The 12,835-nt window shown below is 45.2% G+C and overlaps 2 protein-coding genes and 1 non-coding gene across 4 annotated transcripts; all 3 read left to right on the forward strand.

Moving 5' to 3' along the window:
• The first annotated feature begins 1,900 nt into the window (after positions 1-1,900).
• Positions 1,901-9,215, forward strand: LOC123167478 (origin of replication complex subunit 1). Its single transcript, XM_044585318.1, has 17 exons — positions 1,901-2,696; positions 3,160-3,295; positions 3,385-3,537; positions 3,642-3,791; positions 3,861-4,012; positions 4,089-4,188; positions 4,288-4,410; positions 4,522-4,683; positions 4,833-4,890; positions 4,972-5,150; positions 6,020-6,143; positions 6,257-6,327; positions 6,511-6,606; positions 7,395-7,471; positions 8,172-8,255; positions 8,608-8,758; positions 8,878-9,215. Exons 1-16 carry the CDS (start codon positions 1,936-1,938, stop codon positions 8,669-8,671), a joined length of 2,490 nt encoding a protein of 829 aa, XP_044441253.1. The 5' UTR covers positions 1,901-1,935; the 3' UTR covers positions 8,672-8,758; positions 8,878-9,215.
• LOC123171763 (small nucleolar RNA snoR28) lies at positions 3,445-3,522 on the forward strand. The gene has a single exon (XR_006485386.1). It is a non-coding gene; the product is annotated as a small nucleolar RNA snoR28 (small nucleolar RNA).
• Positions 9,216-9,450: 235 nt separating the features above from the next.
• On the forward strand, positions 9,451-12,769 carry LOC123167480 (trimethylguanosine synthase). 2 transcript variants are annotated; one of them, XM_044585321.1, is made up of 5 exons: positions 9,647-10,330; positions 10,424-10,559; positions 11,750-11,841; positions 12,269-12,392; positions 12,496-12,769. In XM_044585321.1, exons 1-5 carry the CDS (start codon positions 9,819-9,821, stop codon positions 12,562-12,564), a joined length of 933 nt encoding a protein of 310 aa, XP_044441256.1. In that variant the 5' UTR covers positions 9,647-9,818; the 3' UTR covers positions 12,565-12,769. The 2 variants fall into 2 exon arrangements, with proteins under 2 accessions (XP_044441255.1, XP_044441256.1); XM_044585320.1 differs by having other exon boundaries at positions 9,451-10,559.
• Positions 12,770-12,835: the final 66 nt, after the last annotated feature.

The raw sequence follows: 12,835 nt of genomic DNA on the forward strand, positions 1-12,835 counted from the left end.
CCGTGCACGGGTATAGATTCATATTCGAGGCTGCGAGGAGGAACAAGGGAAAGAATTACTGATCAAGCGTTGCCGTGAAAGATCGGGCCGTCAACACGCACAAATTAGCATCTCGCTAGTTTGTGCGTTATTATCACTTATTCAGCTATTTTAGATGAAAGGTTATAGAATCTCATCAGCTGAAACAAATCCATCTCCCAATATTTTCTTATCCAGTTCCACATCCAAGATCCGGATCAGGTTCGACATCATACAAAACCGTGTTGCACTACCCCACAAGCCCACAACCCCCACGGTCTATTCAATAACCAAAATAAAGGAAATGAGCAAGAATCGCGGGGGGTGTGGTGGGGGGGGGGGGATGAGAATAAGTGCATGAGGGTTGAGGAGTGGGACCTGGGTAGAAGATGTGGACGGAGGCGCAAGCTTTGAACCATGTTGCGGCATGGCCGTCAACCTTGGTCGACAGAATAATAGAGATCCAGCACTCAAATGGTTGCGGATAGTGGGGCATGGGGGGCCACTGGAGCTTGTCGGCGCACAGGTGCATGACAAGCTGGAGACGCACCCGATGGTCATGGATCAAAAGACCGCTGATGGCGACGACTGCGGGAAGCCGTCAGCATAGTAGACATCCGGTGCGGCGGGAGGCCGTCGACATAGTATACACTTGGTGCAGGCGGCGAACCCGAACCCGAGAAACCGGAACACTTTATCAGGTAGCAAATCCCGAAACCCGATATTTGTTTGGGAAATTCGGGTTTATACCCACGGTACCCGAATTACCCGAAGCAAATAAGAAGGTCAGTAAAAAATCTCCCCCGCAGGCCCAAACAACCACCTAACATGAAAAATCGAGACATGAAGGACCGCAGGACAGGAGGTGAACCGCGGAACCCTAACCCCGCCCATCGTGTCCTCCCCCCTCTGTTTCAAATCTAATAATCTACAAATACATACGGTGTTACGGTTGCCCTGCCTCCCTTCCCCTCCCCTCCCGTCCTAAGCGTGACCGAAGACAGGCTCTTCGGCCTGAGCGAGGCTGACAGGGTCATAGTTTTGATTTTTTTCCAAATTATTAGGGCATATATTTTCGGAATTTGTTATAAAAACATTTTACCACGCAACGCAACTGCCCTGACTCGATCTTTCTCCACCCCACTCAGAGCATCTCCACTAGCCTCCCCAGGACACCTTTCTAGGCTTGATTTTAGGCTCGGACGACACTTTTCGCCGAAAAAGGCCCAGCCACGCCCCCAGGACGTCAAAATAGCGCCGGCAAACCCAGGCGAAACTCGGCGCGCTGGGGTCTCTTGGGGGCGCCGGCGGAAGTTTCGGCGAATCGTGTCTCACCACATGTCCTTTTTCTTGGCCCACTTAATCATTCTCCTCACAAACTTTTGCTTGGGATGGGGTGTGACTGAGAAGATGCCCTCTTTATTTCGTCGGATTTCATCGGATTTCGCCGGATGACCTCAAGACATCAACTTTTTTGGTTCGGTGATATTCTTGGGGTGCCAACGGCTGGAGATGCCCTCAGCCGCCGCCCCCACCGCATCTTCTCCCGCACCCCGACGCCTACTCCCGCCGGCCGCCAGCGCCTGGCACCTTCGCCATCTCTTTCCTCGCCTTCTCACCGGCCGCCGATCATCTGCGCGAGCGCGAGCCTCGGTGCCTCCCAGATCCAGGTTCCAGGCACGGCGGCGCCCCTCCTCCACCCCCACGACTCATGATCGACCGAACCGAATGTTTCTGCTTTACACGGGTCCCTCCACCACCGCGGCACCTCTGACAGACAGAGACCTGATCAGGCCGATCTCATCCCCCCCAACACCGCCAAACCCTAACCCCCTCCCCCCGTTTCAAATCTACTCCTACAAATAACCAGTGTTACCGTTGCCCCGCCTCCCCTCCCCTCCCGTCCCCTCCGGCGAAATGGATCTCTCCGCCACCCCCACCAAATCCAAATCCAAATCCAAGCCCGGACCCTCCCCGTCCAAGGCCGCCGCCGCCGCCGCCGCCCAGATGGACTTCTCCACCCCGTCCAAGCCGGCGCCCACGCCCACGCCCAGGCGCAAGTCCAAGCCCGTGCCCTACGCGCCGCCCGCGTCCCCGGCGACGCCCTCCGCCGTCCGCAGGTCGCGCCGCCTCCTCGACACCCCCACCAAGGACCTCTCCGAGGCTGCCCTCTTCGAGACGCCCGCCAAGCCCAAGCCCGCGCCCGCGCCCACCCTCAAGCGGAAGCGGGCGGCGCCGTCGCCGTCGCCCAAGACCCCGGCCCGGGCCGAGCCCAAGCGCAAGCGGCAGCGGCGGGCGCCGGCGAAGCGGGCCTTCTACCGCAAGGTGGTGTACGACGGCGGGGAGTTCGCCGCCGGGGACGACGTGTACGTCAAGCGGCTGGAGGGGGCCGAGTCGGACGCCGAGGACCCGGAGGAGCCGGAGGACTGCCGCGTCTGCTTCCGCGCCGGCGGCGGGGTCATGGTGGAGTGCGACGCCTGCCTCGGCGGCTTCCACCTGCGCTGCGTGCGCCCGCCGCTGCGCCGCGTGCCCGAGGGGGACTGGGCGTGCCCCTACTGCGAGGCCGAGCGCGAGGGGAGGGCGATGGACAGGCCCAAGCCGCCCGTCGGGAAGAAGATCAAGAGGACTGCCAAAGAGAAGCTTCTCGACAGCGATTTATGGGCTGCACGCATTGAGAGGTCAGTGTTGCTCGAATTTTTTTGAGGTTTGTGTGGCGAAACTTTTGTGAATTGGTTTCCTTATTCGTGTGATAATTAGCTGTAGTTGGTCACATTTGGAAAAAATTGCAAAATTGGAAGCGTGTTGGCGGTTTGCTGTAGTGATGGGCTGGTGGCTACTGATGTGTTTTCTGAGAAATGGATGTGGAATAGTGTATCTGAATGGTATATTTGCTGAGAATAGGAACTGTACAACATCCCTTCCAAGTGCTAGGCAATGGTGCATAAACTTAACTTTAGATGTGGAGTTTTCATTCGAGTTAGGTGCAAGACATTGTTTTGTTATGGGTTTGAACCCTCTTTCCAACAAAACAAGAGTTCAATCTACAATGATGTTTTGGGATGGTAGAAGAAGGCAGGAATATGTTGTGAGACATGCTTGTTGTTAGAATGGTACTTACTGAATAGCAATAACATGTAACAGTTTACGGAGGGAACCAGATGGAGCATTCTGGGCAAAGGTGAGGTGGTACACTATTCCTGAAGAGACCGCAGCAGGAAGGCAGCCACATAATTTGCGGAGAGAGCTATATCGTACCAATGCTCTTGGAGACATTGAGGTGATTAGTGTTTTCCCTGTATATGTTTGGTTCCTAAAAAAATTCCATGTTTATTGACTGTACTTGCTTTCTTCTTGTGGCTTTTACAGATGGAAAGTATCGTTAGACATTGTTTTGTCATGAGCCCCAAAGAGTATAGGGATGCCACTAATGACGGAGATGATGTATTTTATTGCGAATACGAGTATGATGTACATTGGCATAATTTTAAGCGTCTGGCAGATATTGATGATGAACCTGAGGTACATCTTCTGAAACTTCAATCAAAGCTGTGAAGCTCTCTTCATAGAAATCTGAATCATCATTGTGGTATAGTGAATAATCTTGTCCTTGCTCTATTATGTAGACAAAAGAAGATCCCAGTGACGAGCCTTACAATGCTGCTAATGATTATAACAGTGATACCAATGAAGATTCAGAATACGATGAGGAGGATGAACCGGCTGCACGTTGCTCAGCCAGAAAGAACCAATCTAATGAGAAAATTTTGGCTGCTGTACTAACTCTTCCTCCCTTTCCCTCTATAGTTTTGCATCGCTTTACTGAAAGGCCTGTTTGTTTGTAGAATTCATGGAAAGGGAGGATATATGGCCTGCAAAAGATTGGGATCCGAAAAATACCTGAGCATGTTCGGTGTCATCAAAAGACTGCTCTGGAGAAGGCGAAGGCTACCCTGTTATTGGCTACTCTTCCCAAGTCATTGCCTTGCAGGGATAAGTATGTCTATTCATGTTTGTTGCATGTTTCATCAGCTTCTTATGCAAACTGTTACTGAGTAGAAATCTTGTGCCAGAGAAATGGAGGAGATCTCTACATTTGTGAAGGATGCAATTTGCAATGACCATTGTCTAGGACGCTGCCTTTATATTCATGGTGTGCCTGGTACTGGCAAGGTAACCACCCTTATTTCATGGCCGTCGTGGTGGTTTGATTTCTTCTGCTGTGGCTGAATGCTAAACTGCATTTTCTGCACCTGCTTTTTTGACTGGCAGACTATGAGTGTACTTGCAGTCATGAGGAGGTTGAGATCTGAATTTGATTCTGGAGCTCTGAGGCCCTATTGTTTTATAGAAATCAATGGTCTCAAATTAGCTTCTCCAGAGAATATCTACAAGGTATACAAACTTCTAAGTTGGTTAAGAAATGGCAAATTCCTACTCAAGCATAGCATATACCCTTATCAGTCAACATAGACTTATAACAGGTCCACTTCATTGAATATGCAGGTTATATATGAACAGTTGAGTGGGCATAGGGTGGGATGGAAAAAAGCTCTCCATTATTTGACAGAGCACTTTTCAGATGGCAAGAAGATTGGAAAGCAAGCAAACCAGCCAATTGTTTTGCTCATCGACGAGCTTGATCTTCTTTTGACAAGAAATCAGTCGGTAATTAATCTAACTGAACTTAATTAAATAGTTGTACAAATTTATAGTTTATTTTTGAGAAAATGCCCAATATTGCCATCATTTGGCCTTCTGATTGCTCTATGATATATATTCATGTTCATTGACATTTGGATTAATCTTTCTATCAGGTGCTGTATAACATTCTTGATTGGCCCACCAAGCCAAATTCAAACCTAGTTATTATAGGTACCTATAAACTCTTTCTTGGTTTGCGATTTTGAACTCTAGCCTATTATTTATTCTTTGGTGTGTTGTTACTGAATGCAGGTATAGCAAACACAATGGATCTTCCAGAAAAACTATTGCCTCGTATCTCAAGTAGGATGGGTATTCAACGGCTGTGTTTTGGCCCCTATAATTATCGGCAACTGCAGGAAATCATAACAAGCCGTCTTAAGGGTATCAATGCCTTTGAAGATCAAGCTATTGAGTTTGCTTCTAGAAAGGTTTGGAACTTTGGATCACAGTATCATGTGTACACATTTACTGTTATATACTTGTATCTTCTTGTCCATGATTGTTCTTCTGTCATCTAATCTGAGTTTTGCTCAGAAAGTATTTAAACACCAGGTCCTTCACTTAAAGGTTAATTTCTCCTAGCTGCGTGCAGACCCTCCATGTTGTTTCATAATAAATACTTAAGTAAGACAGAGTCCCATGAACCAGTAGAGTGAATCATGCTTTCATCGTTTTTGCACTCTTCTCTTCTTGAGTAGTTTGATACGAAACATCTCATAATCTGTTCAACACAGCTGGAGTCAGTGGAATAAACAGAGTTTCAGCAATGCAGTGTGGTGCCATTGAGTATTAGCTGTCAATTGCTACTGCATTCAGCATGACATTTGCTTGTACCGTTGAGTTTCATCATTCCATAGCACAAGGAAAGAGGTTAATTTTTTGGAGCAAAAAGATTAAATTAAAATAAACAATTGTTTATCCATATCTCCCAGCTAATTAGCTTTTCTGTTCTGTGAAATAAGGTCAAACCATGCAAGTGTTCTGTTAGGCTAGTCGTAGTGGGGAGTATCATACACTAGTATCATACTAGTATATGGTACTACATCCGTAGTGCATAGTATCATATGTTGGTATCATAGAATAGTTCATTTATTGACATGCATGACACATAGTAGCACATCATTTAATATGATACGGTATCATGATATGATACTCAACCCTCTCTTCCTTCATTTAATTCTATGCCACCTCATCAAAATTGCCTTGTTGGCATGCATGATACTACCTATCATACTCCCATTACAAGCAGCCATAATATACATGTTCATTCATCTGAGTAGATTACTTTTTCCCGCAGGTAGCTGCTATGTCCGGTGATGCTAGGCGGGCCTTAGAAATTTGTAGACGCGCAGCAGAGTTTGCAGACTACCGTGTTAAACAATTTCAACAGGTTGAACAGACTTCCTCTTCTGCAAATTCAGGTAACCCTCCACATTTCTGCTACAATTGTAAATAACCTATTCATTAAAGGGTACTTGGGGTTTGTGCTAAGCTCCTATATATAGCCCACTGAACATTTGTCCAATACTTGTAGGAAATGGTTTTGTTTGCATGGGTGACATAGAAGACGCTATTCAAGAAGTCTTTCAGGCACCACATATTCAAGTAAGTGGAGATAATGATTGCTTCTTATCTGGATGCTTTGTGTTAGCATTGCTATGTAGTATACAGTTTGCTCAGTTACGGTAACCACATGTACTTGACTTCCTTAATCAGATCAAATAGTAATACTAGCCGTGTCCAACCTTACATTACCAACATCTCCTCACTTGCACAGTTACACTACAGGTAATGAAGAATTGCCCAAAATTTGGAAAAGTTATACTGGCTGCTATGGTCCACGAATTATACAGAAGTGGCCTAGGTGAAGTATTGTTTGATAAGGTGAGCACAACTTTTTTTAATTCGTGTGTTTGTCTTTAGCATTGCAGTCATGCAGAAAATTTACCATTATAACTGCTTTTATTTGATCCACTCTTTTTCTTAGGTCGAATTTTCTGATGAATTTAGCCAACCTAATTCGCTGCATAAAAAATTATTCGGAGTCCCTTGTCAACCTATTTTAGGCAACTCAGCTTGCTTACCACCAACCAAGTTTTCCCCGAATTTGTGTCTGCTAGCTACCATAACCTTAAGTTGGAACTGTTACCATTATGTGGTTTCCAATATTCTAATCGATCCAGGCCTTAAATTTCACCTTGGTTTACTCTACTATACCTGTATTCAAATGAGGATACTGGCTTGCCTTAGCTCTATCTTTCATGAATGCAGTAAATTTGTGTTGTTTTGATGACTTCCAAGTTCTGGTTATTTTCTGGATCAGTATATTGGTCTGCAACAAAAAACCATGCGAATAATTACTCAGTAGTTATTCATTCTCTCATTAAACTATTCCTCCATATAACCAATAGTTTTTTCCAATCTCTTCTCTGGTTGAGTTTCCATCTGAATTAGAGGCTTTAATTTTTTTGTCTCATGCTTGCTACAGAACTTTTATTGTGTGAGCGTTCCTTCACTGTATTAGGCATTACTGTCCATTTGGTACTGAATTAATGTCCATCTGTTAACAATCTTTGCTCTTATGGAAGTTATTCCCACCGGGAAACTAGAAAGAGTGCCTACACTATACGTGCATTTGAAGAATTCTCATGGAATATCTTTTTATCCTGTAGCTGGCAGCGACTGTTTTCTCTTGGTGCCACGTCAACAGAGAACTATTGCCCGGATACGATACTCTCCTGAAAATCTGGCAAGTGATTCTGATTTAATCTGTATTTGGTATTCACATTGCATGAAACTGTGCTAAAGTTGCTTTTACATACGGTTACCTTGAGTTCATGTGCATGTGCCATCATGTATGACGTGGATAGTCTGCTGTTACCTTTGCTTAGGTGCACTGTTACAAATGTAGTTCCGTTGTCATTTTCTTGTTCCATGAGAAGTCATGCCATGATTGTAAATGTCGCTTCCTTTGAGCTTCAGGGATATCATTGTTGTAGGCACACACTGGTTGGTATAGTGCATGTTTGTGTTTTCCCCCACCTAACTACTCTTGTTTCCTTTTACTAATATGCCACCAAATTCCGTGGAAGCGAAATATATATGATAGGTTGATTGTGCAATGCAAAAGAAAAGTGCTAAAGGTCATGTGAGCACTAGGAAATCACACTGGTGCTCTGTTTCTTTCAAGCACTTCAGTTTTTCTACCTTGCTTAGTTTGGCCCTTTATCTAGGTATTGAAGAAAGACAATCATGGTTCGTAATTTATAATGGCAATCTTGATTTTGCTGTTTTTCTATCAGTCTCATTATTTTCCTACCTATGGTTCATCTACAATTTGAAAAAGGCAAAACCCTTAGCCCCCAATGCTTCCTTCTCTATTATCTATTGAATATGCTGTTCTAGTTTAGTGTTGTCTAGAAACAAATTGTTCTAAGTTTCTCTTACAGTTGCAAGCTTGGTGAGAGCAAGATCGTTCTCTGCGAGGAAGGCACCAAGCATAAGTTGCAGAAGCTGCAGCTCAACTACCCAAGGTTAGCTTGCAAAACTACATTGCCCTTTCAAACAGGAATTACAGAACAGTCTGAAGATCAACATCCTTCCGGGCCGCTATTTCATTTTTAATAAGTATGAGTTTGCTACGCGGATCGGCCAAGAGCCCAATGCATAAGCTATGGCCACCGGCCAGTCTGAAGATAAAATTTTGATTTACAGATAAAATTTGATACCCAATTTCCATCGAACAAGGATAAGGAGGCTTTTCCCCTTTTACCCATCTGAACCGAAACCTTAGATCCACAGGACAGTTGGAAGCTAGTACTCGCATTGCATTCTGGTTAAACCTCTTAGCTCATGTACTAATCCTTCCGTTTTGTTGTTTGGTAGCGATGATGTGACCTTTGCACTCAAGGAGTCCCCAGATCTTCCTTGGCTGTCCAAGTACCTCTAAATCTCATACCTGCAGTGGCCAAATTTCCCAGCACTCGCATTGCATTCCTGCTTCTCTTGGGGAGCAACAGCCCTGTCTACATGTATAGTAAGTTCACTCCCTCTGTTTCTCACCCTATACTGAAAGTTTGCGGTTGTGGCCATCTTGTTTCCAGTGATGAGCATTATTATCTTGCGAAACTAAGAAGCTCTGTGTATCTTCTGCAGAAACTTAGAAAAAAGAAAAGCGAAAAAAAAATCCTGTTGTTGATCTCTGGAGCCGATTGCCGCACCAATTGCATACCGGTTGCCATGTAAACCAAGAACTCAGCCATATGTTGCATCAGATGCATCTTAGTTTCCATCTCAGGAAAAAAAGAAAAAGTCTTAAGTTGTGCGTCGAAGCTGTAAGATGTGAAAAAACTTGTATTTCTCAATTTTCGCCGCATTTGTGGAACTCGTGTGGGACCGTGCTGTAATGTTGTCGTTGCACTCTCAGTTGAGCTCGTACTACTGTCAATTGTAACATGACTACAACATTAAATTGTTTGTGTGCGTTCGATAAACAGTGCATGTGTTTCTCCATAAGAATCTACTAGTAAGTAGTATTGCTGATAGCCATGTAGTTAGCGCCGAAAGTTGAAAGCTACTCCCTCCGATTCGTAATACTTGAAGCTCTAGGTTTGTTCAAAACGTCTTTCAGTTTGATAAAGATTATAGGAATATGTACCAACGTCTAAAACATGTGGTAGATGTAAATATATTTTTTCTATAAATTCTTGATCAACTTCTGACATTTTGGAACGGAGTAAGTAATTAACAGTGGTGCTGCCGATAAGGTTGCAGTTGACAAGCACAATGTTATACTTCCCCTGTAACTTTTTATGAGTAGAACAGTAATTAACAGTGATGCTTATTCGCAAAAAAGGAAAAAAAAACTGAAGAGTCAAAAAACATCGTATACAACGAGTCTGCCTGTCCGTCTGTTTATGAACAATAGGCGATACTTTTTATGAGTAAGTTATACAGTGGGAAGTTCATCCGCCTTTCTTTTACTGTCCGTCTGTATTTCGTGTGTTTACTGCATCTCGTTCGTGCGAAATAACTGAAGGAGTTCCGTCGGAAGAGCGATCTTAACCTGCCAAGCACGCGAGAAGGCCAACGGAGAGATGGCAAAGGCGAGGGCCACGCCGAAGGTAGCTCGCCGGCGAGCCAGCGCCGTGAGGCCCCTGCCGAGCGGGCCCCATCGCTTCCTCCGCCTGGTCGCCACCATCCGAAAAATCACCCGCCGCCGCCGCCGCCACAGGGGCCTTACCGCAGTCTCCCCGTCCTCGCCGCCACCGGTCCCGGTCTCCAAGAGGCGGCAATGCGCGACCCGGCCTCCAGCCCCGTCTCCGCCGCCGCCCCGCGAGGCCGAGACGCCGCAGGAGCCGAAGCGCCCGGAGGAGGAGGAGGCGCATGCCGCTGATGCCGCCGCGGTGGCCGTTGCGGGCAAGTACTGGGCCCACCGGCACAGCCTCTTCTCCCTGTACGACCGCGGCGTGCGGATGGACGCCGAGGGCTGGTACTCCGCCACCCCGGAGGCCATCGCCGCCGCGCAGGCCGCCCGCGCCGCGCCCGCCGGCCTCGTCCTCGACGCCTTCGCCGGGGTCGGCGGCAACTCCATCCAGTTCGCCGCTAGGCGCGTGCCCGCCGCCCCTTTCCGTTTCCGGGTCGCTCGTCTGCTCCGCTCCCGCACTGTTAACATCGTCGCCGGCATCTTGTGCTCGTGCAGGGGCTGCTACGTGGTGGCGGTGGAGATCGATCCCCGGAAGGTGGAGCTGGCGAGGCACAATGCCAGGATCTATGGCGTGGAGGACATGATCGAGTTCGTCGTCGGCGATTTCTTCCTGCTCGCGCCTTACCTGAAGGTACATATGCTTGTTCAGTTTTATGATGAACAAGACCACATTTAGGTTAGTTAATTTTTGATAACTGGACATACCTTGATCTTGCCTACTGAGGGAAGTCCTGAAATGATATGAAACCAGCCAAACCAGTGTATGCTTCCAAAATTCACAAATCTGTCTGTAACCGTTAAATTTATCAATCTTTCTGCAAAATTAAGCCGTCAGGCGCACCAGGATTCAACCTGCATCAATTTCGTGAGAAGTCGAGAACTATGTGGAGCAAAATTCAGGGACCTCAGTTAGTAACCAACTTTGTGTCTCCAGTATATTGGAATCTGTAGAAAGCGATTTTGATTTTTTTTTTTTAAATCTACAGTTGTTGGTAGTGAGGCACTTCTTAGTTCAATTTAGTATATGTATTTTCACTACTTTACAATAAGTGTTATAAACATTACAACTGACGTCTGTAGAAGTGCTGCTCAAGTGCCCTTCTTTTTTGAACTTCATTATCACCACCAGTACTTCTTCACCAGCCGCACATTGCTGGTAGGAGTTCTAATTCCAATAATCTAGGCACGTCCTCATCCATTTGTGATGTAAATCACCTCACTGTTCATTTTAATTTGATGTTGAGGCCAGATGTAATCTAAAAACGGTACAAGATAAACTTTAGATTCCTTGTCATGTCAACACCATTGGCTAATAACCGAATAGTACATCCATAATATTTAGGTAAGTGCACCATTTAGGACTATCTGCTTGTCTGGTTATTTATTTGAACAGATTATTGCTTTTAGCTTTATTCTACATTGTTGTCAGTCCATCTGCAAATAAATCAAAAAGCATCGTATACAAAGGGTCTTCCTGTCTCAGGCCTTGGACGGCATAGTAACACATATTGTTCACCATACAGTACAATATTGACCTGGCCCTTCGTTATGCCCATTATCCTGTCAACCCATTTTAATTGAACACGCCTGTAGCAAGCAACACTGGTCAAGGTACTCCGAATTAAACTTGTCAATTGCTTTCTTGAAGTCTATTTTCAAAATGATACTATCCTCTTTAGTATGATGAGATTGGCATAAAACATCATGAGGGATAACTATACCATCCAAGATGAACTAGTGAGATTGAGTGACAGTTACAATTTTCATATTGTTGAGTAGCCATTTAATGATATGGTTTGTTGATTGCTGCTACTATACCAGGCAGATTTGGTGTTCCTTTCACCACCATGGGGAGGGCCAGCATATAATCAAACACCAGTGTACACCCTCGATATGCTGAAGCCAAAGGACGGGTATGCTGCTCACCATATTCCAAATTATCCTTACACCAGACGATGAAGTAGAATAAAAAACAGAGACAGGTTTGAAACAGTTTATGCTTCTTGGAAGCGAGCATGCTGATGTATTGCTTTGCAGTCGTTGGCCTACAATTGTAGCCTTGTAGCTGTTAGTCATGGAGGTTTGCACATTCCAAGTGAAACTGGACTGGTGAATTATTACTCTTGTACATTTGTGGCACTTAGGGGTGTTGGATGAAGGATATTTTTGTAGATAGTTTTCATATTTAGTTCAGATCTAAACTAAATACCAGAGTCTTGAAGAAACATACCCCTCATCCAAACATCCCCTTATTGTTACATTCAGACAAAATCAGAATGAACAAAATTAACTCCGATACAGTAAAACAATTGTATTATTGATATATGGTTTTGCACGCAGGCATGCAGTATTTCAAGCTGCTCAGAAAATAGCTCCTAATATCATCATGTTCTTGCCACGGAATGTGGACATAAGCCAAGTAGAGGAACTTTCGTGGTTGTCTTCTCCTCCCCTAGATTTTGAGGTATGATACTGTTCTTCTCTCCTTTTGGTCGCATTTCTCATGACTCCGAGCATTTTACAACTATCATCCTAGGATGAGACCTTAATATTCAAGTTTTCTCTAGAGTGAAGAGAGCTACGTACAGCACAGATTCAAAGGAATTACCGCTTACTTTGGAGATGTGGCACGATGATCCAGTTCAATATCGAAGTTGAGGGCAAGGACCCAGTGAGGCGAAGTTCTTCCTAAGCTACTTATGTTTTTTTCCTCCCAAGTCCTAAGTTGGTGCAGAAAGAATTAGTCTTGCAGATGTGACACCCATGTACATATCAACTGAATTTCGACCATTTCAATTAATATATGAGTTGGTCATAGCCAAGAGATCATCATTCTAATAACAAGGATTTAGTTTAGGCTTTCTCGAATTGGGTTCCATGGGATCGACTCTAATTGTTTAACCCCCA

The sequence above is a fragment of the Triticum aestivum genome, chromosome 7D (assembly GCF_018294505.1).
Source record: "Triticum aestivum cultivar Chinese Spring chromosome 7D, IWGSC CS RefSeq v2.1, whole genome shotgun sequence".
NCBI lineage: Eukaryota > Viridiplantae > Streptophyta > Magnoliopsida > Poales > Poaceae > Triticum > Triticum aestivum.

Excerpts from the sequence above, each read along its gene's own strand:
- LOC123167478 (XM_044585318.1), top strand. The coding sequence starts at position 1,936 with ATGGATCTCTCCGCCACCCCCACCAAATCCAAATCCAAATCCAAGCCC. Across the intron at positions 3,538-3,641 it reads ATATTGATGATGAACCTGAG|ACAAAAGAAGATCCCAGTGA; the intron begins GTACATCTTCTG and ends TCTATTATGTAG. Across the intron at positions 4,189-4,287 it reads GTGTGCCTGGTACTGGCAAG|ACTATGAGTGTACTTGCAGT; the intron begins GTAACCACCCTT and ends TTTGACTGGCAG.
- LOC123167480 (XM_044585320.1), top strand. The coding sequence starts at position 9,819 with ATGGCAAAGGCGAGGGCCACGCCGAAGGTAGCTCGCCGGCGAGCCAGC. Across the intron at positions 11,842-12,268 it reads ATGCTGAAGCCAAAGGACGG|GCATGCAGTATTTCAAGCTG; the intron begins GTATGCTGCTCA and ends TTTTGCACGCAG. Across the intron at positions 12,393-12,495 it reads CTCCTCCCCTAGATTTTGAG|AGTGAAGAGAGCTACGTACA; the intron begins GTATGATACTGT and ends AGTTTTCTCTAG.